General features: G+C 40.8%; 1 protein-coding gene across 3 annotated transcripts; it reads right to left on the bottom strand.

The window, feature by feature from the left end:
* Positions 1 to 198: 198 nt before the first annotated feature.
* Positions 199 to 26,127, bottom strand: MED15 (mediator complex subunit 15). 3 transcript variants are annotated; one of them, XM_085075947.1, is made up of 18 exons: positions 25,922 to 26,127; positions 21,026 to 21,113; positions 19,792 to 19,843; positions 19,293 to 19,322; positions 17,872 to 18,087; positions 17,074 to 17,339; positions 16,028 to 16,411; positions 14,855 to 14,947; positions 9,865 to 9,984; positions 5,013 to 5,155; positions 4,570 to 4,697; positions 3,784 to 3,918; positions 3,341 to 3,404; positions 3,127 to 3,193; positions 2,514 to 2,674; positions 2,153 to 2,319; positions 1,912 to 2,010; positions 199 to 1,763 (listed from the first exon to the last, which is right to left on the bottom strand). In XM_085075947.1, the coding sequence occupies exons 1-18, from the start codon at positions 25,987 to 25,989 to the stop codon at positions 1,627 to 1,629; spliced, it is 2,418 nt and encodes an 805-aa protein (XP_084932073.1). In that variant the 5' UTR covers positions 25,990 to 26,127; the 3' UTR covers positions 199 to 1,626. The 3 variants fall into 3 exon arrangements, with proteins under 3 accessions (XP_084932073.1, XP_084932074.1, XP_084932075.1); XM_085075948.1 differs by having other exon boundaries at positions 199 to 1,760; XM_085075949.1 differs by lacking the exon at positions 9,865 to 9,984.
* Between the last annotated feature and the right edge of the window lie 41 nt (positions 26,128 to 26,168).

Below are 26,168 nucleotides of genomic sequence, written 5' to 3'. Positions count from 1 at the left end.
CTATCTAAAGGTAGATACCATTACTAACCTCTTGAGCAGGTCTTCCAGTTTACTAAGGGCAGCATGGGATACACAGCCATTTATGATTTCGTACCCTAACCTTCAAAGCCTGTGAGTTTTCACTTACCATAAAACACAGTAACCCTCATCCAATACAACAACAGAACTGGTATCTAATAGGGGAAGAGCAGTACAATGTTAGCATCCAACACAGGAATAATAATAAATTTATTACAGTAGAAACAAACAGATAATGCATTAGTACATGTACAAAATGCTGATAGCATTCTGCTGCCTCAGTCAGTGCTTACTAAGTATCCACATTTAAAAACATCCTAAAACTGATGACACCACACAGTTTTGCAGAGGTCATAGCAATTTCTTGACACTACTGTAAGAGAGCCCAGCTCTTTAAGGTTTGCTGCACAATATGGAGAGGGGTGGCGCAGGATATAATTGGAACATCTGATACTTTAAATTCTCCTGCACCAGGAAATTAAGAGGGAGCAACTTAATCACATGGGGAAATATTAAAAATACATGAAATTAGAGTTACTTGTGGAAAATGTTTTCATTAGAAGTGCCCAACAATAAGGCAGCTGATGACTGACTTGAGTGCCCATCGTTGTTCAAGGCACAATGTATTAGTTGTCAGTTCTACTCCTGAGATGTTGTTTTTTGCCTTTTTTGTTTAAGGTACTCATTAAACTCATACAACTGACATAGTATAGAAACATTTTCAGTGCACTGCATTAACTCCCCAAGGAAGCCAGATGCCTCAGAAAGACTCTTGAAAGAAGAAATGTAGCTACAAACCTGCTGGATTGTGTCATTTGGCCTTTATACTGTTGGTTTTTCCCCCAGCTTTACATACACATTTACTGAATTTATAGAGGAAGTCAGTGTGCACATAAGTGTCCCTTCCTTCTCATCAACCTTAATCTTCTGGAGTGAGAAACGTGGTCCACGCTAACCAAAAACCATTTATACAAAGTAGCATTTAAAATAAGCTATAAAATACTTTTTTTGCTCTATTTGGTTCCACACTCCCACCCCCAAGTATAACTGTCCAGATTTATCTCACATATTTGAGGGATGCCTTAAAAGGCTGTAATTTATCCCATCTCTGTGCAAAGCTAATAGACAAAAAGATTTCCTGCAACCACTGGGAAGTTTGCAAGCACAGTGTAGTTGCAGCTAATTTATTTCTGGGGTAGTATCAGGTCACAAAACACACAGTGTGAAAGAAATACTGGCGCTGAGCAAATTTTGAAGCAAATTAGGACATTTTTCCCATACCCCCTCTTATACCAGACTCCCTGATGGAAGTCCACAAATAATTTCTTCTCTAAGAAGACAATAAAAACTTATCCTAAATACAGTCTCAAGAACCATATATACACATTTTATATATTTGAAAATGCTGGCAAAAGTCCACAGAGGCAGAAGATAGAAAGCATGAAAGCTAAGTCTAACATCAGGTTCTCTACTGAACCCGACATCTAGAAACAAAACAACATAAGGCTTCTTCTGAAGTAACCTCCCCACACTGGTTTTCCAGTGGCATGTGGAAGAGGCCAGCTGTTGAGATCTCCTTTCTTGCTTCATGATTTAGGAGGTGAGCTGTTATGCAGCAGAGAGACAGGCCTGACGAATGCTTTGTGCCCAGGTGTTCAAGAGTGCTGTGACTGAATGCTTGTCTGGGAGTTGCAATAGTTTTGAAGTCATGTATCGATATACTGACTGCAAAAAGGGATTGGCTGCTGGAAAAAAAAAAGATAACAGATAAAGGAAGTTGTCATAAAAATTGTATTAAAAAGCTTAAAATAAAAGAGTAACATTAGGTTTTCACATTTCTCCACTATTGCCACATGCACATGCCCAACAAATGTCACAACAGCATCCTCATACCATACTGTCTTGGGTTCTTTATCCACAGAGGGCTCTGATCTGGATAGTCTGCTGGAACACTGAGCTGTAGTGGTGGGACATTTGGAAGGTTCTTGTCATCTAGAATGCAAACACACTTCCCATCAGAATAGAGCATTTCTTGCCAGACAGTAGGCTTTTTGTGCATAACTGAACTTGGTTTCTAGCCTCTGAACCCCACGGAAGAATCAGACCGTACATCTCTTTCTTCATTCTTGCTTACCTAGCTTGCATATGAGATGAACTGTGCCATTATTACTGCAGTGGGAAGGGTCCAGGTTCACCAGGAATTTAGGATTTAATCTTGCAACTTCTCCTTGTAAGACATTTGGTATGGTCTGTCTTTCATCCTCTTCATATTTCCGTTTTCGAGGGGAAGCAATTGGAGCCCTGTGTAAAACACATCCACAAAAGGACCAGGTGAAAATGTGCCAACACTACTTGTCAAATATTTTACAGGTGAAAAAAGAAAAGCTGTAAGTCACCCCCATCCATAAACCCATCTGTTCTTTAATAGTTTCTACAAAAGCATGTTTCCTCAAGCAATGAGCACTTAAAACAGGCAGCAGGCCCGCGGTACATACGTGATGGGCTGCCCATGGATCGCGGTCATTGCCGGCATGAACGTCCGGTACAGGGAATGGTTGAAGACTGGTGAGCGGATGTTGGCCAGAACAGCATCCAAAAGTGGCTGACACAAGTACTGCTGTTTGGTAGGGGGCACTGGGGGAGGTGGTGGAGTAGGCTGAAACACAACAGAAGCCCCTTTTTCTTTAAATGTCACCAAAATTAGAAATATCTACTATTGATTCTGAAGAGTTTTATAGCAGTGAACTTCCAGTGCATGGAATGCAAATGATTCTCAAAACTGTATATAGTAACATTAAGGAAAGAGGCAAAGAAAATAAAAACCACCATATGCACTTTTGGTTTTGGAAGGCTGCCCTGAAATCAGCCACAAAGTTCACAGAATTATTCAAGTCTTGGCACAAAGCACAAGAAATTGAAAGTTCAGTTAAAATATATATACAAGTGACTTACATGAAGTAAATGTTTCCCCATTTTTCCCAGTTTTCTTATTTTGTCCAATCTGAAGTCTTAACAGCATGAGTAATAAAAACTGCAAAAATTATCCTGCCAAATCTTAAGACTTTTGGAATAAATTGCTTATCTTTGCTGGCACAAAGCATTACATACCACAGCCATATCATTTTTCAGCTTCTCCAGAGCAATTTCGCATTTCTGCAACGTCTTCAGGGGGCACCTGCAAAAGATGAGAAATTTCATCCACATCACTCAAATGGGCACCTCACCAAAGTGTTTCTGCTATCTGAGCCCCACAGACAGCCTCAATGGCTGGATGCTAAATAACAGGTTTCTGGAATAGCTGGGAAAACTGACAAAAAGTTACCGTTTTGAAGGGTCAGTCAGGATATCCAAGAGACTCTTCATTTTACTCAGGTCCTTCTTCCTGTCTGAAATATTATGCGACACAAAAACACTGACTACAAGAATAGCTTCCATTCTTGCAGACAGAAATACAGCACACTGTCAAAAATGAAAACGAGCCAATACTAAAGAAAGTAGTGAGGATTAAAGACCTTTCATCTAATCCTAAGTATATCCAAAGTATAAACTCTACATGTTTCAAAATCATCAGAAGTAATAGAAAACTGGCAAGCATTTAAGGATAAGGATTTTACCCACTCTTCACAGTAAAATTTTAATTAGAAGCAAGAAAGAGCAGCTAACTTTCTGACATTTTTAATCCCTGGAAAAGACAAAGTACTGCTTCTTTCAGCATATAAGAGAGCTGACACACAGAAATGCGTGGCCAAATATAGGGAACCTCACCTTCATTTTTATCTATTTTATTGATCATCCTCCGGAGTGGCTCAATGTATTTTGATAGCTGTTTGAGTTTTTCCAGATACTGTTGTTCCTCTGACTGACCAGAACTGGCTGGACTCATGACAGAATTTGGATTTCCTGGCAAAAAGGAAGACTGCATGTCACAGGGTGATAAAAGATACTGCAGAACATTATTCTCACATTTCAGAATCTTGAACAGCAATTCCCACTTAATACATTTCTTTTCTGAAAAGTTCCAAAGTTCCATATGCCCATTTTCTAAGTCTTTGCCTTCACTCTAGTGCACTAAATACTAAATAAACACAATGAATTTGCTGCAGTTTTCATTAAGTGGGTGCTTTCCTAACTGCAAAGCACACAACACTGGTATGAGAAGGACCCAGTATGTTACCTCCATTCACATTACCACAAACTGCTTATTATGTCAGGGAGGGAAGTGCAAAATGCCAGAGTACACCTGGGAAGGTGTTCTGGAGCAAAACAGCTTGCTGCCCGTGATTAAGTGGTTATGTCCTTTACAACTGCATGGTGCCACTAAGGGTTCCCCTCCCTGCATGGAACTAAGGAAGCATTATGCCTCTATAAATTTGCTCCATTAAATTAAGTATCATTACTTTTTCAAAAGACTGGGGAAGTTAGAAAAGCCAGCTGCTACATAGAGCTCTGAAGTTTACACTGTGCCAAAAATAAAAGGTTTCTTGGGAACTATCACAGTTACCAAAACATAGCCGAACTCATGGTCTGCAGTACAGCTCTCAGATCATTTACCTGGAGTGTTTAAAGGACCGGGGGATGGGACACTAAAGTTCTGAGGTGTTCGTGCAGCTGCTGGGCTCTGTGATGGTTGTGGAGATGGACTGGGGAGAAAGCTGCTGGGTGACGGGGCAGGGCCAGAGCTGAAAAATAAGCATACAGTCAAACCTGCTAGAATATGACAAGGAAGGATCATCAGCCTGTAAGCAGATATAATTTTAATAAGCATCATTATGGCAGTCTGTAGTTCAGCCATGGTGAGGATTTCATACACAGATTCTTTATGTAAAATGGGGATTTTCAGAGTGTATTCAGCACAGTCTCACCTGTGCTCCCAGTGCAGTTGGTATTAAAATTCATTCACTTCAATGGAAACAGAGTAAAATATATTGAATGCTTCTGAAAACCTGATGCTTATGTCATTAGCAGAAGTCCTCAGAAGCTGCAGTGTGGCTCACCTGACATTTGAGTTTGGCTGAGAAGTTGGCTGGCCTGGCTGAGGAGATGGCTGTGGCTGTGGTGGTGGAGGCATTGACTGGGGTGTTTGAGCTTGTTGGACAGGAGATGGGGATGACATCATGGTAATATTGTTCTGGCTGACCTGGAATGTGGGAAAAGACATGATCAATAACAACAAAAGGGAGTAGAGGATGGGAACCTAACTAAAAGGCTTTACCTGTGGAGAGAAGTGTATCCTCAGGTCTACAAGAAATGAAAGCATTAGTTTCCTTTCTCCCTCATAAGGACATTGCCACCTGTATCACTCTTAAAGCTCTCAAGGAAGTAAATCTTATCAGCTTCAGTAGAAATAACCAGTAAAACTGCACATAGCTTTAGTTAACTTAATAACAATTATTTTTCACTGCCCAAACCATCATGCTGCAATTAAAATGTCAGAAGTGCCATGTAAAAAACCCGTACTTTATTAGAACTAAAGAAGAGCAGGAAGAAAAGACAGTTACCACTTGAGAATTAAGAGTCAAAACCTTATTTAGACATTTTAATTACAGTCTTCAAAGGTCTGACAGACTTGACTGTAGCTTCTCAACTGGTTTTCTTTAGGAAAAAGGAAGGGAAAAATAGGTAAGTCAAATCACCAACATGTTGTTTAAACATTCAGCTCTGAAAATCTAGGTGGAGATAGAAACTCCAAATTTAATGGCTGAGTGAAAAAAAAAAATGAAGTAGCTTTCTGACCTTTAGAGAATGATGAGGTGTGCCTAAAGGAAAAACACAAGTAAGAGCATTTCCAAAACAGCACCAAAGTCTGGGTAACAACTAGGTTTGTTCTGCACACTCTACAGTGCCAGAGCCAGATGGCACTAAATTTTGAGCAACCACTCACATTTGTTCCAATGCACATATTTCCCCTTAATCACTGAAAACCAAACAAGAAATCCTGTGCAATGGCCAAGAGGCATGGTATAGTAATGCAGATATTAAGTGATCATGTTTAAGGCACATGCAGAATTCTTAGGACTTGAGGCTATAAATAAGTACATACAAAGATAAATGGAATTGGCCTGCAGAGGCAATATATTGTGGCTCATTAACCCATGTATCCATTCAGTAATTGATTAGCATCTTTGAATTAACAACTTTTTCCCCTCAGTCTAAACCATTCTTAACCAAAGGTTCCAGTAAATCCACAAGTCCCAGATAGTTCACAGGCACTGCAAACTGGTGTTGTCCTTCAGTCTCTTGTTAAATATCCATCTAAATAATCCAACTGTCTCCAGAGGACATGATATTTAGCACATTAAAAGGTATTGCATTGTCTACTTTGCATGGACACACTGACTGCAACAGGAAATGCTTTGCTTGGTACTTGCATCACACTACAGCTATGCAAGAGGTTATACTCCCCCCCACAAAAGGGCACAAGTAATCCCCAGCTCAGTGCAAAACTATGAAGCTTGAAGATACTAGTTTATCATCCATTACAGAAAAGTCTAAAATCAAATGCAGCCTGACATACTGTGGTGGTTTTCTGCAATCTTCAAGAGCCCCAGTACCTTTGCAACCTCTCACACAATAGTAATACCTAGAACAAGTGAGGCTGAAATGATGTTATAAATCAGCTACCGTATCTTCCTTTTCTCCATAATCAACAACTACTGAGACTGTGCTTACTGTTTTCCAAAGAAAGTGGATTCTTTAACAGCATGAATCTCCTCAACAGCTGGAAAAGCATTTCTGAGATTGAAAAGCACCGTTTGCCTCCCACACACACCAGGCAGCTCACCATGTTCGGATGGAAGCCAGGATGGACACTGCAAAAAGCATTCCCTTATTTTTCACAAGCCTATTTAATGTGCTATTAGACAGCAGATGATTGAGAACTTACCCATATGGATACTGCACCCATTTTTCATCAAGTCAGACTAAGACCACTTGGAGTGGTTCATCACTTCCTGAAAATCAGGCCCCCATTAGGTGCCTCAAGTTGGTTACAAAAAATTACTTCTGAACTTAAATCCTTGTGTTTTGGGAGGGAGGCAGGGAGGGAGGGAGGGAGGGAGGGAGGAAGGGAGGAAGGGAGGAAGGGAGGAAGGGAGGAAGGGAGGAAGGGAGGAAGGGAGGAAGGGAGGAAGGAAGATTTCATTAGGTTTTCTGCCAGACTTAAGTTTCTGTGTGTAATTCAGTACATTAGGACATTATTTACATTCATTTACAAATGCTGCAGAAAAGCGAGGAAAAGGACATGCAGCATTTACTGTGCACATGAGCATTGGATGAATTGAACTTTTTTGCACTACCCCTCCTCATTCAAGTACATGCACAGGCAAACAGATTTCCTTCTTGCAATAGGTTTGCTTTCTGCCAGCTTCATTTCAGAACAGTAAAGGCCAGTGTCTAATAGTAAGGAAAAATGTGACATTTTCAAAAACACACATTCAGAAGTGTGCAGTTCTGAACTTACTGTCATGGTTTTCTTTGACAGCAGTTTATTTGTTACATAATTTCAGATTTCTTTCTATAGAACAGATTTAAAGATTATTTTGGATTTAGGTTTCTACATTGTTTGCAGGATATGGATTAAGATCATAAATATTTAATGAAATTTCAACTTCTAGGGAATGCCCTTTGCAGCTGACTCTGAGTAAAAAGGCTAAAAAAAAAAAAAAAAACCCAAACAAACACACCACAAAAATAGCTATGAACCCAAAAGACAAAAAAACGCCTCCTCTCCAGAGCTTTAACTCCATTGAACTCACTCAACTCCAGAGTTAAACCATGAATACTGATGATTTGTATACACCCTGCAGCTTCAGCAGATACAAGGAAATGCAACTATGTACTTTTTCACTGAGGGATATGAATTTGTGCACATAAAATCATGTCCATGGACAGCTACTACAGCCCACCAAGTGCGAATTTGCGCTGTGACTCTACAGTGACCTGTTCATGACACCAAACATTAATTTTCTGAAGTCTTGCCCAAAAGATACTTAGGCTTGCATGACAAAAGTTTGCATCTATATGCACTAAATCAAAGCCATTCTTAGTGTTCAGAGCACACTGTCCTGGAAGATAGAAGTCATGGCTGGGTTTATCTCCAGTTTGCTGAGTCTCAGCCACAGAACAGCATGCAGGAGATAAGGCTGGTGAAAGCTCTCAGTTCTAACTCTATTGCAATTCAAAATACCAGGAGATTGTGGAATACAATGCCACATGGTATTGATATCACATCTGGTCCTTCTTTTGAAAAGCATTCTTCAGTGCAACACCAAGATTATTTTCTAAAGAGAAAATACACCCTGAACTACCTATCACCACATCTAAATGGATTTTGATACTATAGACAAGGAGAGGACATGCCCTTAAATGAGTGATTAATAGCCACATCTGTGCTACAACCCTTTACTCCTATTGTGAATGGCTGCAAGGGCTCTGATGACAAGGAAGTTATATCCATCAGACAGTATCAGTTAAGCATTTTACAAGATTAAGAGATGTAAAATACAACACTTACAATTTCTAATCTACCTAGAACCTGAACAAAATGTTTTGGCTGACAGGATTAGAGATTCATGCTGATCCAGAGCTGTCAAGTACATGGCAGGTCAGACTGCCTTTCCAAACGTTTTTCCAGCCACCAGTAAACCATGATTCACTTACTCATCCTACCACCTACCACTCATCCTAAGGAGCCATTTTCACTCCAATCATTGTTCATGATAAATTTCTCTTCTTCTTCTGCCTCGTCCAGTTGTTCAGTCTTCTACATCACTTTCACAATCCTTGGCATGCTACTGAGAGCACTCCCTCCTGACCAGTTCACTTGGTGTCAGAAATCAAACCTTCTCAGTAATAATGACAGTGCTAAAAGATCACCCTATGGCACTGAATGCTTGAACCAGAAGTCTTTTGCTATGAGTCAAATATTAAGTATAAGCAAAACTAATACTTAAATATCCATGGGAAAGCCTCAAATATTGTTGATAATTCAAATGGGAGATGATTGTCTCAGTATGTATTAATGGCTACAGTGACCAAAGCTCAAAGTAAATTCCCCTCTGACCCACAGCCATGCCTGGGGTTTATGTCAGTTAACATATACACACTGTCCTGAATTGAAATGACCATCCATCTTCAACCAGAAATGACCACAGATGTGTTTGTCTAGGGTTGCAGAATCTTTCTGGTCACTGTAACTACCTTTGCAAACTCCTGAGAAGAAATGAAGTGCTCTGACCTCATGCATTTTCCAGCAACAGCTGGATAGGTGCTGCCAGCCTGCCTACACAGGTTCTTCTCTGATGCAGGTATAAGTGGAATCCTTCTGGCAGTTCCTCCTACACAACCATGAAAGAAAAGAACAGCTCGAATTTTTCTGGGTCCCTGATATCATGCCAAGAAGCTGCTCAAACTGAAACAAGCCAAGTTTACTAGTAATGAAAGACGCACATTTACAGAGCATGAACATATGCCAAGCAAGGTCCTGGACACAACTTAGCCAGTTGTGCAGTGCTAACACTCAGAAATGTACACTCATAGAGTGTGGACCTTTAATTTGAGACTTGAATCAATTCTGAACATGGAAAAGTTTTAAATGTTAAAATAAAGACCTGTGCCACTTTAAAAATGCTTTATTTGATATCCCAAGCTCTCAGAAAACCTATTTCTTAAAATGAAAAAGGATCCATAGAAAACACAACCTAAACAGACCAGCATCCTGAGTAACACCCGCAAGTTCATTGTTTGATCCAGAAGTGAAAGTCCCCTTGCTTGAAAGGCAGCACTACAGACCCAGGCAGTGAAGCTCTGCACAATTCCTGACACAATGTGCTTTGACCCAGTAAATACCTGTGGCATTTGCTGTCCGCCCAAGGGGATGGAGCTTGGTGGTGTAGCAGACACAGCGGTGGTAGGCGGGAACCGTGGTCTGATTTGCATCCCACCTCGGGCCATAGGTGCGGTGATCATCTTTGAGGACAGAGGGACAACAGACAAAAGTAATCGCAAAACAAGAAATGCAGTGCACTGGCAGGATGAGAAGCACATGCAACCTCCAGGGACTGGGGAGGGGGGAGCATGAAGGGAAGGTTAGTGAGCTTTTTTCTAAGGGTTAACCTAATGTGCTGGCTTGGAAATCAAACTCCTTTTGATATCCTTCTATCTGTTTTCAGAGGGCACCTAATCAATTCCTGGTATCTTGAGAGAGCCCATATGCATACTCAGATTCGTGGGTCAAAGGTTGACTATCCTGTCATTTCCATGAAAGGCCTTTCCTAAATTTTTCCTGACATTCTGAAGTTCTAGAATTCTCAGAAATAAGTACTCTAAGATTGCTGTCAAGAATGCTCCATATAAGAAGCTCTATAATGCCATAGGTTTCTGATGGGCTTTCCCCCACAGTGGACTCCAAGAGTTTAGCAGTATTTGCAAATGCCCCCTCCATTTTGTCTGACAGTTCAACAGCAACTGTCAGTACAACGCTCCACAGTGAGCAGATTTCACACCAGCCTAACCTATGCCAGTATAACAATGCCGAAGACAACAAAAAAGACTTCCAGGTTTGAAAAATCTATTTCCTTCCTTTTACAGCCCACAGAGTAAGTCAAATAAACCCTTTTTATTTCCATAATTTTGACAAATACCTATTCCTCTATTACTAAGCTGTGCTAAATTATTCTGAGTCCATGATCTTCCTCAATCTTATTCATGCTTTTTGATCCTCCACCTGTGTAGAGTGAGCACACCCTAAAGTACAATCATTTAGGATAAATTATTAAGGTTAGCATTAGAATGAAATTGTATTTTAAAATAGTATTAGGACTATGCTGCCCTGCAGTATCTAAAAGTACCTTTCAGAACCATCAGCCTGCATGAGCCACACAGATATAATTTTATACATATCTATATATCTGTATCTGTACAGCCCTCTGTTATTTAAAATTTGGTATTACACCACATACTGAGATTTTACAACAAATATAGCATATTTTTGAGGTAGCATTCAGGTAACTTTGGCAGATTAACTTTTCAGTAAAAGAGTTTGTTTGGTACTTCAAAGATCTACAGTAAAGTTTTCTGGGCTACCTTTTTTTCCTAGTTTACATGTTACCAAGGAACCTACACAGTCCTAACTAACCTAAGAGATCACGTAGTCTCCTTCCTATAAATGATTTGGGGCATTCCTGCTTGGTGTTTATGTAAATGGATTGAAGCAGCCAGCAACATGTCTCTAGAGAGTCAGAGAATGCATGTGCTTACAATTGTTAAAAATAAATAAAATTAAATACAACATAGCAAGACTGAAAAAAGAAAGCCATAACTGATAAAGAAAATAGTGTCAAATTCAGCACAGCTGTTAGTTCACAACATCAGAGCAATGCAGTCCCTTTCCATCCAGGCAAAGAGGGATGGTCAGAGACAGGATTTCAAAAGGGAAAAGAATGAGAGCACTTCAGACATCACACACACATGCACACGTGCACACACAGCATGCAACAGCCGCCACGAGCAAACACAACAACCCAGCACTGCCAAAAAGCACAGGTGGATGCTACGAAGTGCAGTGAAGAGCTACAGTATCAACATGAGAGCTGGTGAAGCAACATAACCCTAACAAAAGCAAAAAAACCAGGGAAATTGCTAGGGGGTAAAAAAAAAATCCTTTCAGGCACAATCACCCCATCTTAGACCCTCATGAATGCACATGGATATTTGGAGGGTGTGGAATCTCAGGGATGTTATGGTGACCCACATGTCCCATCTTGGCCATGGTTCTGAAGCCACACCACCAAAATGGGAAGATTTAGATTACTTCCCCTGAGGCCAAGGAAATTAGAAGAATACTCACAGGTTAAGTGTCTGGCAAACCACTGAACACCAGCATGACAATTTAAAGGCTTTCAGTTGTTTGTAGTATTGTGGTTGGTCAAACACGTGCACAAGCACACAATTTTGGGTTAGGTTTTTTGTATTTTTTGAAATGTGCTTTGGAAAGGAAATATATACATAAAATGACACCAATTCCACTCTCTTAACAGAAGTAATCTTTCCACATTCTCCAGCTGATTGGTATTTACAAAACCTGCAACCCTTTGACAAAGGAATCAGGAAAGGGGGTTCTAAAGCAATATATCCATAAAGGAGATACTTTTCTTGTAAAACAAGAACACAACCAGAAATGTTCAAGTACTTTTGAAACAGATTTTAACTGAACACAAATCCTCCTCCACAAGTGAAATTTATTCTTATGGGGTAAAATTCCAGACCCTGAAAATTGAGATAAATCAGAGAGCAAGAGAAGGAAGAGAATCTCCCTCCAAAGTAAGACACAAACCCTGTTATTTGATAAAAAATAAGTGGAATACGGAGTATAACAATTAGAATCATGAACCTGTAACTTTCTTTCATCTATCATCCAAACATTCAGAAGTCCATAAATACACAGCTTCTGGTGAGCACATGTATGTACAGCGCCACTGCCATTCCACTAAAGGCAGCCTGAATTTTCAAGCAGCAACAGCAACTCTGCATTCTGAGCACCTGAAGGAACTGCACCAGAACAGGGACCTAAACTTTACTAATACTTAACTGCAGTTGATTATAGATTATTTTCCTTGGTGCTGCAAGCATTTGTGTAGCTCCCTGGTTGCTAGGACACTACTGCCATCAGCTTCCTTGTGAGTTACATGCTCACAAGGACTAGAGACCCAAGCAGGGTAACATTGACCTGTGTGGTGTTTTTATAAGTCCGGAGAAGAACTTCAAAACTCACAGGAATCCATGTTTAAACCTGGGATTCCTTTTAATTTACATACAGAAACTTTATGGAAAAGGAAAAATGCAGACATAGCAAGCAAAATTCCCAGTTTCAAAGCCCCTAAAGACTAAGTTTAAATGTAACAAGCAAAGATTAGATAGGGCTTGTTTATTAAAAAAGCTTCCTTGAACCAAATAAAGAAATCAAGGCAGAGTTATTGAAAATGCTGATGCTGGTGAAAATGTACTAAATACAAAGCAAAAAAATCTAGTCTTAAAAGAAACTTCTTATTAATTAAAGAAAATCCTTATACACTCTCAACACTGAAGCTGCATTGTAATATTAAGTACAGCCACAATCTTAAAACTACTATATACAGAAAATATTTAGACAAGTACAAGAAACCCATTTAGTTATTGGACTTCATAGTGTTAAGTGAATTTTAGTAGACTCATATTGCAATGGCTTGAACATAAATGGAGTACAGCCCGCATGTGGAATATTCCAAACTCCATATGTGGTAGATAAAGAGCAATCCCTGAGTTTACTACACAGGACTGAATAAAGCTGCAATACAAAACTCACTGTCAGCCATCTTACCACCCAAATCTTTCCCATGCACTGTGCTATTAAGCCACTGGCACATGAGTTCACTAAATGGGGCAAGAATTAAGTTGACCCTACATAAACACAACCCATCTGCTTCAGAGTTGAAAAGAGCACCATTGAAGTTAGTAACAAGAAAGGAAGTCAGTGTCTCCTTCCAGTCAGCCTAAGTCCCTGCAGCTCTCACCTGGAAATTATTTAAGAAACAAACAAGTTTTAATTCACATTTCAACTGTAGAAAGAGAATTCTGCATTGCTGCCAGTACTGTCCCAACTGTACTTACCACTGCTCAGCTTTTACATCCTGTGTTACATCGACACAAGCCAAAGGACCAATTCAGAAACAACACTTGGCCACCACCAACAAGGATGTGGGCCACATGAGTTACCATGGTACAAAACACTATCCCTGATACAAGTCTGGGAGATGTACATTGAGAAAACAACTGCTATCACAGTCCACAGAAAAAACTTCTTAGTGAACCTATAAAATTACTTGTGAACTGAATGGAAAATGGTGCATGAAAAATGTGGAATGTCTGGGTATACAAAAATAATTCTGCTATTAGTCCTAGTCAGCCTCATTTTATCTGTCTGCCTGTCTCTTCATCTACAAAGTGGTGATATTTGTACTTACCCATGTCTGTAAAATGCCTCAATATGAAACACTACAGAGGTAAGCCACAAAAGACTTTCATATTCTTGGGGAAAATGGAATGAGAGGTTCAGCTCAAGCCATTTCCCGTTTTTTTCCCCATGTCTCTTTCATACCAGACAGACATCAAAGAACAGCCACTGGGGCTACAGGTGTATTGCAGAATAAAAAAGCCATGTTAGACAACAAGCTTTCACCCAGCACTTTTTTTTAATGTAACTCTGCACTTGTGACACACTCCATTTTTTCTTCACAATTCACATCCAAAACAAGAGCAATCTAGATCTACTGCCCATTTCACTCAGAAGAAAAATGAAAGATGAAAGGATTGAAAGGGGAGCGCAGAGATATTTCACTATCTATACTTTTTTTTCCAGTCAATACATGAAGATGGAAGGTAAATCACAGGTGATTAAAGATAGCAGGCAAAGATTCACAGTACAGAAACCAGTTTACACAACAAAGCAGTCACCTAAGAAAGTTTAACAAAAGAAGAGGTGATACACTCCAGGTACCCACAGTCAGACTTGTAGTGTGCCCACAGGAGCCTGTCTTACTCAAGTGCATTCCTGTGTCAGTACAGGCAACACTCGTACCTACTTGGGACAGAGAGCATGCACAGAGAGGTTGTCAATGAAATCCTGCCTCTGACTCCAGGCAAAGGAGAAACAGCATAGAAGACCACATCCCCTTTATAAAGGGGATGACCCATGTCAGACCCCTCATCAGAAAACCACCAGAAACCCATCTCCATGCTCATCTCTAGCATGCACCTGCCACCATAGGCCTGTGACTTGTGATACTGGCCCCTGGGCCCTTACCTGCCCTGAAGCTCCCATCTGAGCAGCTTGGGCCTGAGCTGCTTGCACTGCTGCTGCTGCCTGCTGCTGCTGCTGGACCAGCTGAGCTCTTACCTTGAGTATGAGAATAAAAACCAAAGTAAACATACATACCTGAGTAGGGTATGACACTTCTGTTTCAACTGCATTCACTGTGCTCATAAAAAAGGATATGGAGACAAGACCAGTATCACAAACTGAAGTTTTTGAGGGTCTTTGTGAAAACAAGTTCCCATGTTTGTAACACTTAGAATAGTTTTCCCACAGACTGCACACCCAATTCAAAAACTTCTTGCAACTTCCTACCTGTACTATCAGGTCTTATACACAATAATTACTTAATTTTCTGAAAAACCTACCAATGACCAGGATTTCAAATGTTTACACATTCATTATGTCTGTCAGTGTGACAATCATGACATTTAATTACCCCTAGCTTAGCTGATAGAAGCACAAAGTGGAGGTATCAACTCATCTATTTCTCAGGTGTGGCTGACACTCCACTCCTCCTCAGCAAGACCCAAAGAAAAACAGGTCTGAGCTTTGGCTCAACAGTAACCTATGGAGCTCAGATAAAAATGACTGAACAGTTCAAAAAGCTGCGCCATTGAAAGGATGGCCCAGCAAGAGGTTCAACAGAGTAAAACTATTGTCTTGCCCACCTTCTGTTCAAGGCAGGAACAACCAGCATGCTTCTGCTGTCATGTTGAGAAGCCAAAACCTCTCAACATGGCAGCAGAAGCAAAGCCAGCATGGTAGAGAGCTAACACTGGCTCCAGTCAAAGTACGCTTCAAAGTACTTGCGCATGTTATAGAAAAGCAAACACCACGAAGGTAATTCTTCTTTCACCCAAAGTATGTTTCTTTTTCTATTTTTTACTTGTCCATTCAAGGGTGAGACAAGAATTAATTTTTTTAATATTAACTGCATGAATGGTTTTCAGATTTCCAGAACTCCTACTCTTAGACACAAAACTGTTCTCTACTGGCAGGCCCAGATACAAACCTTTAAACACCCTGTACTGATAACTTGCTAACTACAGAGCTCTTATCAACTTATGGTTTTCCTACTTCGTTATTAGCAGAAGTCAGATGTATTTTTATTTCTCTACATGATCATAACAAATGAACAATCAGCTGGTCACTAGCCCTTACCTGCATAGCTTTTAACTGCTGTGGCGTAAGAGTGACAGGCATAACCTGACTGGGAATTTGTCCTGAGATTGCCTGAGGTTGAGATACCATGGGCTGGGGTTGAGGCTGGGATTGTGGTGGAAGTTGAGATTGCTGCGCCTGAGCAACTTGTTGCTGTTGTTGCTGCTGTTGCTGTTGTTGCTGCTGTTGTTGCTGCTGCATCTGTTGCATCTGCTGTTGCATGACTTGTTGAGGTGGCTGCTGCTGTATCTGTTGTTGTGGTATTTGTTGCTGTTGCTGCTGCTGCTGTTGCTGCTGCTGTTGTGCCTGCATGACCTGAGCTGCCTGCAGCTGCTGCATTTGAGCAATCCGCTGGAGCTGTTGCTGCTGCTGTTGCTGCTGCATCTGAAAAGCAGGAAAAACCAGGATGCTAAAGCTTCCAGCAATGGGACAGCAGACTTATTTTTACAGCATAAACCAAAAATAAACAGACTCCTAATACATCAGATTGATGTTTTAAGCCCAAAGGGAAAGTCCAACCTTTTCATCCATTTATCCTTCATATATCTCAACCCTAAATGGTGCTATAGCCTGTATTTCCACATTACAAGCTTTCCTATAACTTAAAAGCAAAGGTGAAGTCCATCAGCTTCTCCTGCACAAATGAGTTCAGATACAGTTTTGCAAATGTAACCACTTCTTACCAAAAGTGGCAACATGTTATTCACACAGTGACAAAACAGCCACTATTGCTAGAGTAATTCAAGTGCTTTTGTTTTCCACCTACTTCTGTCAGAATGAAAGACAATCCTGACATTTACCAAAACACAGAGATAGAAGATTTTAATTCTCCATTGTTATAACAGAAGAAAGCAATGAAACATCTGTAAAGCCTTTCTTCTAGACTGTAATATATTGCTGTCAATTAACTTGCCAGTCTAACCTGAAACCCTACCCTGAAGTGGAAAGGTGTTAGTAAGAGGCAGAGCTGATACTTCCACACAAGCCAAGCCTCACTTGACAAGTAACCGATCACCTCATTTGCCACTGTAGCTGTTTGTCATCACCTGCTGTTGGTTTTGCTGTTGCTGCATCTGCAGTTTCAGCATGTGCTGCTGCTGCTGCTGGACAGCCTGTAACTGCTGCTGTTGCTGCTGCTGCTGCTGGGCCACCGCAGCAGCTGCCGCCTGCTGCTGCTGGACCTGGAACTGCTGCTGCATGGCTGACTGCTGGGCCTGGAACTGCTGCTGCTGCTGTAGAGCCACCTGCTGCTGCTGGAATTGCTGCTGCTGCTGCTGTTGCTGCTGAGCTATCTGCTGGAGCTGAAGCTGGGCTAAAGAGAAGATGAAATGTATTTAAAACATGAGACCCAAAAAATGAGTGACTAATTCATGTCCTTCTTTAGTAGTATAGACTTTTTGTTCCAAAAATGGATGAGGCACATTAACAGCAGAAATTATTACACTTTGTACTACCAACTTCTAATTCACTCTGCCTCCATTGAGTCAGCAACCTAAGTAAAGAGAGTGAAAATGTGCAGGAGGAAATGTGCACTGAGATCACCAACAGGAAGCACTGTACCATAGAAAACATATGTGAGCTTTACAAAAACAATGTTCTGAAGTTGACATCATGCAGGACAAAAGAAGAATTTGTTCATATGACAGCTACACTGTTGCTTGCTACACTAAGGAAGACATTTATACAATTAGGTAGCAGTACGTAAAATCAATTCTTTCCCCAGTTCACTTGGCTGATCTAGCCAGAAGTAGGAAATCTCTTCAGCACCTTTTCCTTGGGGAAAGGATTTATTACAGAAAAGCTGATCTAACAATTTCAGTGGTTGGAGCAAACTGAACACTTACTCTGCTGAGTAGCTGTAGAGACCCCAGGCATACCGTGAGGGGCCATTCCTGAGGTTCCAGGAGGCTGCTGCTGCCCTGGGAGACTCATCTGCTGTGCCATTGGACCAAGGCCTGTCATCCCAGCCATTGGTGCTCCCTGAGCTCGGGAAGCCATGCCCATCCCCGGCGCCCCTGCTGTGGGACCCCCAGTTAGATTCTGCAGGGCATTCATAGGATCTGCAAAGAAAACAGTTACTGATACACAGCCAGCCACACAATTGCTTTTCAAAAATCCTCTGCTCTCCATCATCCACTCTCTGATCTGGCAATTTCAGACCATGACTAGATCCAATACCCTGACAAACTAAGATTCACTGCCCTGCCTGTGAGACAAGAGGTTTCTGGCACATCTTTGCCTCTGTAAATAGAGTAGAGATGATTTTAAGTGCTCCAGTATCATGAAGCTCTATACAGATTTTAAATACATTAGAAAAAAGGAACTTATTAGCCACCTCCAAATTTATACACAAGTCAAAAAAAGCTGCCAACAAAACTACATGAGGATACATAGCTTTTAGCCTCAAAAACCAAGAGAGTCCCACTGTGGATCTTCTTCCTCCTCAAGTCAGAAAAGCAATGCTCAGACCAGAGAATGTACTTTGCTATACACTTTGCTATGTTCCCCCTCTAACATCACTTTTATTATGCACTAAAATAAATTCAATGCCTTTCAAGACAGTTTTCATAATCTGAATCCTGGACACACAGGAAATGAAGTTAAAGAGAGAAAGGTAATTCAAGAGGCCAAAACACAAGACAGGGCGCAGAAGCAATATTAACCAGGGTACAGAACACAGCACCACCTCTTTCTTAAGAATACTTATAAAATAATTTCCAGCAGTCTAGACTGCATGTTAGTCAATCACAGACACTGCATATTTGGCCGACAGGGGGATAAAAACACAGGACCATACTATGTCCCTAAAATATCCTGCAGTGAGAATTAGCACAGGATCAGATCTAAGCACAGCCAAATGGCACAGCACATATGCCCTGCAAACACTTCTGCCTCTGATCCAACACCTGAGGAACCCAAAGGTGGAAACAGGCAGGAACCTGGGCTGCTCAGCAGGAGATTATTTTCAATCACTCTTGTGCATTCACAAATCTTAGTCTTCTGAGCTAACAAAAGTACAAACAGGGAAACAAACAAGTCTGCTGTGTTACATCCAAAACACTGTCCAAGCCTGTCACCCTGATCACTGAACAACTCCAAGACTGTCATGCTGCCCTTCCTTTCCTCCAGTAGCATTTAATATCCCAGCTAGGGAATACAGAGATACTTTATTCTTAGTACACCACAGCCCTGATTTCTAAGCTGTTCTATTTAGAAATGGAGAGTACAGGGGGAAGGAAGAAAACAACAAAGAAAGAACTCTTACCACTGACCGAGGCTTGAGATTTCTTATTGTCTGCAAAGAAAAAACCATTAATTATCTTTGCTAATATTGTCACATTGACCCTTTGAATATACTCTCTACAAGAAATATATTCACATCATAATTTAAAAAGAAAAAAAAAAACCCCACTATTTACCGTAGCTCTAATAAAATACATTAAGCTTAGCCAATTTGGTAATCAGAATGCTATACAAATAATGGAAAGAATGGCAAAATACAGGAAAATTCAGGAAGGAGGAAAAGTAGCAAGTTTATATAATTTCTCAAATACTTTTCAATTATAGATGATGTGTAAAAGAAATAGTATTTAGAAATTAGACATGAATACTATAAGATTTTTAAAGCAACTTGTTAAGTCACATGCAGAATCACACACAGAAACCCTAAAATTTACTTTTCTTTTTTTCATTTAGGAGGATGCAATGGGTAACCATGCACATGACTGAGAAGAAAAGAAAACCAAAACTAAAAAATTACTTACGAATATCTCGAAAATGGATAATAAGTCTGGCCACAAGAGAAAGATATTCCTCCTAGAGGTGAAAAATGAGTATTTTAGCATAAGAAATGAAAACAGAACAAACATTACTTTCTGATTCTTCAGTATTCTTCTTCAGTATACTGGATTTTACTTTACAATGTGTGTGGGCTTTTCAGAGTAGTTCACTTCCAAGAAACAGTCTGTTCATTAACTAGGAATATTTTTACTAATACGTCATTGTGGTTGATGGTACAAGAAGGCCAAGAAACCACAAAATTCACAGGAAAGAACCTCCCTGACAGCCACACTAACAGGATCACAACAGGCAAATATTATAAAACAATATACATCTTCCTTTTCTTATCCACTATAATTCCTTTTTTTATAAGGACAGAACTTGCTTACTTGGCACACTGAATTATTTTAGTCCTTGAATTATGTCACATTCATACTACAATAACATTTTTTAAATGTAAGTTCATATTACAAATACAAGTAAATCAATAACTTTGAAAACTATCATGACATAAGTGTCAGAAGTGAAAAAACAAATATTGTTTGCAATATTTTCTTAGAGGGCTTCATAAGAGAAGCTTATGTAAGAAGCTGCAGAGGGCTGAGACAGCCTTCCTGCCCATGAAACAACTCACCAGGGAGGATGCCAACAGTAGGCACAGATTTGTGACATCAGCATTATAACATTTTCACCAAGACAAGTTCTATCTCAAATATGGCTTGTTTGGAGACAGCAACAGTATCCAATTTCACCTAACACAGCTCCAGGGAAGAAGTTTAGGATTTGGTAGAGTGCAGAATTCTACATTTTAGCCAGACTTTCCCAGAGACCACAGTTCTTCCCTTGGGGTAACTCTTGACAGAGCCTTTTCATTGATATTCTAGGTTTTCTGACCACCAAACTGGAATGGTGCTAGCCTGTAGATAAAGGAAATTCTACGCAATTCACTATACACAAATATTCTCATAAGAAAAGTGTGGCTCCATATATGCATGAAATGCTGCAGCATCAGGAAAGCTGTCTTGCACTAAGTCCAGTTTGATGCATATATTGGATGCAGAACTCCTTGCTTCCTCTCAGGGTAAAAGAAGCAGCACATATAAATCAAAATTTCAAGTAACTCTGTACTCTAAGTGCACCGCCTTTGCTATTTCTGCAATTTGTTCCAAACTTCTTTTGACACCTAGTAACTTCTGGAAGCAAATAGAGATGCTTTACCCTTGTTTTGGCCTTCATAAACACATGGCTCTCCATATCTTTGCTAGATTTATTATGGGCAACACCAGCTTTCCTCATAGCTTCATCACTGAAAAGAAAGAGGAAAAAACAAGGCTGAGTATTAATTGAGGGCATTGCAAAAGACTTCCTGTATTAGAAAGGTCTGTGAAACAGCTTTTTAACCCTCTCTCATTCATAGGTTAAGAACAAACAAAAAAACAAAACACCCACCACAAAAAAACCCCCAAACCAAACCACCAGCACATCTATTACTTAAAATTGCCACCCTTTAATGTTTCTTAAAAAAATGAAGAAAAGACAACTAATTTTTAAAAGGCAACACAAATATTCTTTCCAGAAATTCAGACCAACTGCTAAGCAAGTGATTCTTTTACCACCTGATGTATTACTCTGACAAAATACCAGGACTTGTTTATTTGAGGAAACCTGAATGACAGGATTAATGTAATCCATGTTCGGCAAACAATGAGCTTGAGCTTCCTAGCATCAGGATCTTCCAAAAGAATTCTCTAAACATGATGTGGAAGAATAAAACAAAACAAAAAAAAGGTTGCCAAAAGGCACAGCGTGTGAGGATAATGAGAGGAAGCATTGATTAGGGACAGAGAAGGACAGAGGTGCAGCAACGGGCAGGGTGGGAGGGGACATGAGTGGAAAAGAAGGGGCATTCTCAGCACATCAAAGAGCAGCAACCAATTCAGCTGTGGAACGTGCAGAGAGAAAGACATCCTAAAACAAGGAGTTCAGCCAGGTGAAGCCCTATTCAAATCCTCTAGGCATTGTCATTCTTAGAAACTTCCTAGCAAAACCTGTTCTTTTTTAAAGTAGCCTAGCAGTTACAGTCTAAATTCCACAAACAAATGATCAGGAAATACCTTCACCTTGTAATTAACATATCAGAAAGTTATTTCTTGGTGACTGCCATTGCATGAGCAGCCACCCTACATTAAATACACATCAGGGTAGTGACCCCTGAAAGATTCAGCCACTCTGAAGAGGCACTACTGTTTTCTTTCCCCTGAACTTCTACCACTTCCCATGCAGCAGGAATGGTGCTTGCACAAGAAGTAAACTGATTCAGCTTTCTGAATTAACTCAATGACACTCAGAGAAGTGAAGAGCAGACACCACAGGCTTAAAATGCAGGAGCTTAGGCTACCACAACTCACCCCCTTACCCAGCAAACCAGCAGCTTACAGCTAAACTGCTGCAGTCTTTAATACAGAACACAGTGGAACATTGTACCTGCTGTAAGGCTCTCATGGGAACCTGTTTGTGGGGTCTGGCAGCCACTAAGACAATGCTGTTATATAGGAAGGTTACTTAAACTGAAGCAGAATCACAACATAATGCAGAATAACTACTCCCCCGTGGGCAAACAAACCCTAAAGTGTACTGCTCATAAAGTAGCTCTGCTGTGGAGGAAGAAGCTATATCCAGTTCTTTATTAACAAGTCCTTTCTTTAACACTTCCATTTTGGAAAAGGCTCCATCTAAATCCACACTGCTCTCTGAATCCTCCTTAACTTTGCAGTCACAGTACCATGACAATGCCTTTCACGTTGAGTGCACTGAAAACTGAGCGGACAAAAAGAGAAGGCAAAGATTACACAGAGGCGACTAAAGAAAGTAACATGTAAGTAGTACTTAGTGGATGTGATACAGTGATCAATGTGGTATCAGGAATTCAGAAAAAAATACACAGCAAAGAAGTTATCTACTTTTATATGTATCCACCACTTCCTCTTGATGTTATAGAACATGAATGATGTATTATTATGACTACATCTGCATTACTGAAAGTGCCACTCCAAGCTCTCCATGTCCTATCTGTTAGCATTCCAATAAAGGTTTAGACTAGGAGGAAGAAAAAACACACAACTTGTTCCTTGTTCACATATTTAACTGCAATCAACATAGAAATATTTACATTAAAAGACTAGGAAAGTCAGTTAAAAAAGAGCCATAGCTTTAGCACACAGCAAATAATGTTCCATGCTGAACACCCAACTCTACATAATTCTGGAACTAGATGGTACCAGCCAATTCAACCTTCATCAGCCTCATAAGCACTTACTTAATGTATCACAACACAGATTTACTAAGTCTGCACTAAAAATCTGCCTTTCTGATTTCATGCAGAACACTCAGAGTTGTGGTTTCACAAGACAAAAGCATTCAGCACCAACACCAGCTTCAGGGATTCCCCCTCCACTCTCAAGAACCTTGTTTCCAGCCCAAATATGTGCACCCTCTCACTCAGGTGAGCTGGTCTAATAGAAAAATCTTGCAGAACATGTTCTCCTTCAGAACTACCCCAGCCCCCTACCCAGTCCTCACCATGACTCCAATCAGTTGTTACAGTGAAACAATGAGTTTCAGGGCCAGCACCACATGAAGCCATGGACCATCACACAAATTGAGTTACATCCCTTTCCTACACTCAACACAATTCCCTTCTAACACAGCCTAGAATCAGCTCAGGGCAGGAATTGCCCACTAACACAGACTGAGTCTACAACCCAGATCAGATCTGTCCTTCAGGCAATACCAATATTTAAAAACATATTAAGGAAAGGCCTTTAGAAAGGAGACTCCCAAGGCCCCAGCATGCACTGGCTCTCTGTAAGGGCCAGAATAAAGCGATGCCCTGCAAGCAAAACCATATATCCACACTCCTACATCACTGCTGACTCCTGGAACATTCTGGGAGAAGCCAAAGCTGCTTCTCAGCCTCAGTCATCTGAGCTGAGGCTTCAGAGGAGGCTTCTTAGGACATCAAAAGCACCGTTCTCTCAAATGTCCATAAGCAAAACATGCACACTGACCACTGACACAGTCCCCAGGATACCCATTGCCCATGCTGAAATGTTCACTCACATAATGTCACTCTCGAAAAACAAAGCTAAAACCCAGAAAATTTAAATTCAGTGTTGTAATGAAAACTCAAGTGTGAAATTGCAACAGACTGAGACATCTATATCCAGCAGCTATAAAGAAGCGTGTAAAATGAGTTATGTGAATGGTTTCATGCATTTAATGTTCAAGACCAACTGTTAACATAGATCTTGACAAATATCTCTTCTTGCTTGCAGGATGAACTGGAAGATACACATATATTTAAGACATGTATTTTCATAACTGCTAGGAACAACCTTCCCACAAATTACAAAAATTTTCAGATGATTCACCAGATATTTAATTACCTCCCTCTTCCACCTACTACGTCAGCCTCTAATGGCAAAACTGGAAGCTCGTGGAAAGAAATAGGAACTTGTTGCATAGAGAGCTCATGGTTCATTTAGCCAGTGTATTGCTTCTATTTCTCATTCAACAAACTCTGCTTCTGGCTAGCTTCACCTTATTCCAAGTACCACATGAAACCAAGCCAGGCTGTTTTCAGATATCTAACACACAGTAATTGCTTTAAAAAATCTGCTGCAGTCACTGTAATGACTCATCCCAGTAACAGTGTTGTTTGCTTGGTAAACAAGACCATAAGTACAAATATCTGATCCATACTGCAAAACTGGATAGAGTGCAAAGAAAAAAGACTGTCACTACATCTGTAATAAAAAGCATACAAATCACACAGAGACATCTGTGCACTTATGTAAAAGAAAATAAATAGAGGGCATCTATTAAAAGTTTAGGATTACTCTCATCTCTTCATATGGCATTAAACTTAAATATTTTTTGGTCAGTAGTAGTAACTTTTTTATCCCTTGTTGTACACTTTCATTGAAACATTTATGAGCATTGTTTGCTGCTCAGAGAAAAACATTACAGTTTGCAGGGCAAATACAAAATCAAAGTTTTATTGTGTTCAGTTTGCCTGTGCTTACTCATGTTTATTTCCTCAAAGTTACACAGCATTCGAGGAGACTTTTGCTTGCTTGTTTTGATGAAGCAGTAGAAGAGCAGGAGAAGAAGCAAGGGATTAATCTAAGAAGATTAATGACTTCACAGTAAGTTTAGAAAGTGAAACATCAGTTTTAAGCACCAAGAAAGTCTACACGGCTTTGACAGACACACATAATCATATTTCTTCGGTGAATACTGTAACAGCTTAATTCTGGAACAGCACCCTAATTGTAGTAAACTCACAAACAGTCAGACACCAAACTACTTATATGTCATTAAAAAAGCCAGTCCAGTTTTAAATATTGATTCTTATAATCAACAAGGGAACATCAAGCTTTCCAAGTATACATGAATTAGCACTTCAACATTACTTCAGAACAGTGCTTTCACTGCTGTGGTAACCACCTTGAACAAGGTAGAAAAGCCTTCCTAAAATTAGAAAAAGCCTGCAGAGCAGCAAAGTAATTCAAGGAAAGCAATTGTTTCACAAAAGACAACTGAGCAGGCAACAAGCTGAACTTCAAATTAAATCATCAGCATTTTTATTTCATATTTGCCCCAAAAGTCAGACACAAGCCCCTAACAGCGATTTTCGTAAGGTTGAATACACCAAATTTCACATCATGAACATCAGGGACACTGACAAAATCGAAGCCCCAAAACAGATGGTGTCAAGCGGGGTAGGACGCTGGTATTGCTGAGGAAGAGGCAAGTGAAAGAGGAGGATCGGAAAAATGAAGTCAAAGAACAGACCCGGTTACACTCGCACAGGGTCTGAACGAATCCGGGTAACGAGGCCCCCTCAGGAGAGGAAACAGCAGGGATCGGGCAGGAACTCAGCCAGCCAGGGGAGGGCCGGACAGCCTTGCAGGGGAGCGGGCACAGGCGGGACACAGTTGGGACACAGCCCCGCGGGAGCCCCGGGGGCGCCAGGAGCCGCTCAAGCCCCTCTGGCAGGAGCCGAGGCCTGCGCGCGGCCTACCCAGCACCGAGCCCGCGGCCCTCACTCACATCTGGCTGACGAGCTTCTGGCGGAAGTTGGTGCTGCGCCAGTCGGTCTCGGGCCCGGTCACGTCCATCGCCGCCGCCGGAGCGCCGAGCGCCGAGCGCCGCCGCCTCCCCGCCGCTCCCCTGGGCCGCCGCGGAACAGCGCGCCGCCGCTTCCGGCGCCTGAGGCATTGAGGGAAATGAAGTCCCGGCACCAACCCGGCCAACTCTCGCGGGATCTGCCTGCTCGGCGCGGGGCTCGCCGGGAAAT

Source organism: Lichenostomus cassidix, chromosome 15 (genome assembly GCF_008360975.1).
Source record: "Lichenostomus cassidix isolate B80296 chromosome 15, HeHo_3.0, whole genome shotgun sequence".
Lineage (NCBI taxonomy): Eukaryota > Metazoa > Chordata > Aves > Passeriformes > Meliphagidae > Lichenostomus > Lichenostomus cassidix.
This window is presented reverse-complemented; position numbering and strand designations above follow the sequence as displayed.

Bases quoted from the DNA above. Each gene is read 5' to 3' on its own strand.
- MED15 (XM_085075947.1), bottom strand. From the start codon at position 25,989: ATGGACGTGACCGGGCCCGAGACCGACTGGCGCAGCACCAACTTCCGC. The intron at 19,323-19,791 runs GTAAGTAATTTT...TTTTCTTTGCAG, and splicing joins TATCCATTTTCGAGATATTC to ACAATAAGAAATCTCAAGCC. The intron at 4,698-5,012 runs GTGAGCCACACT...CTTATTTTTCAG, and splicing joins CAGCCAAACTCAAATGTCAG to CTCTGGCCCTGCCCCGTCAC.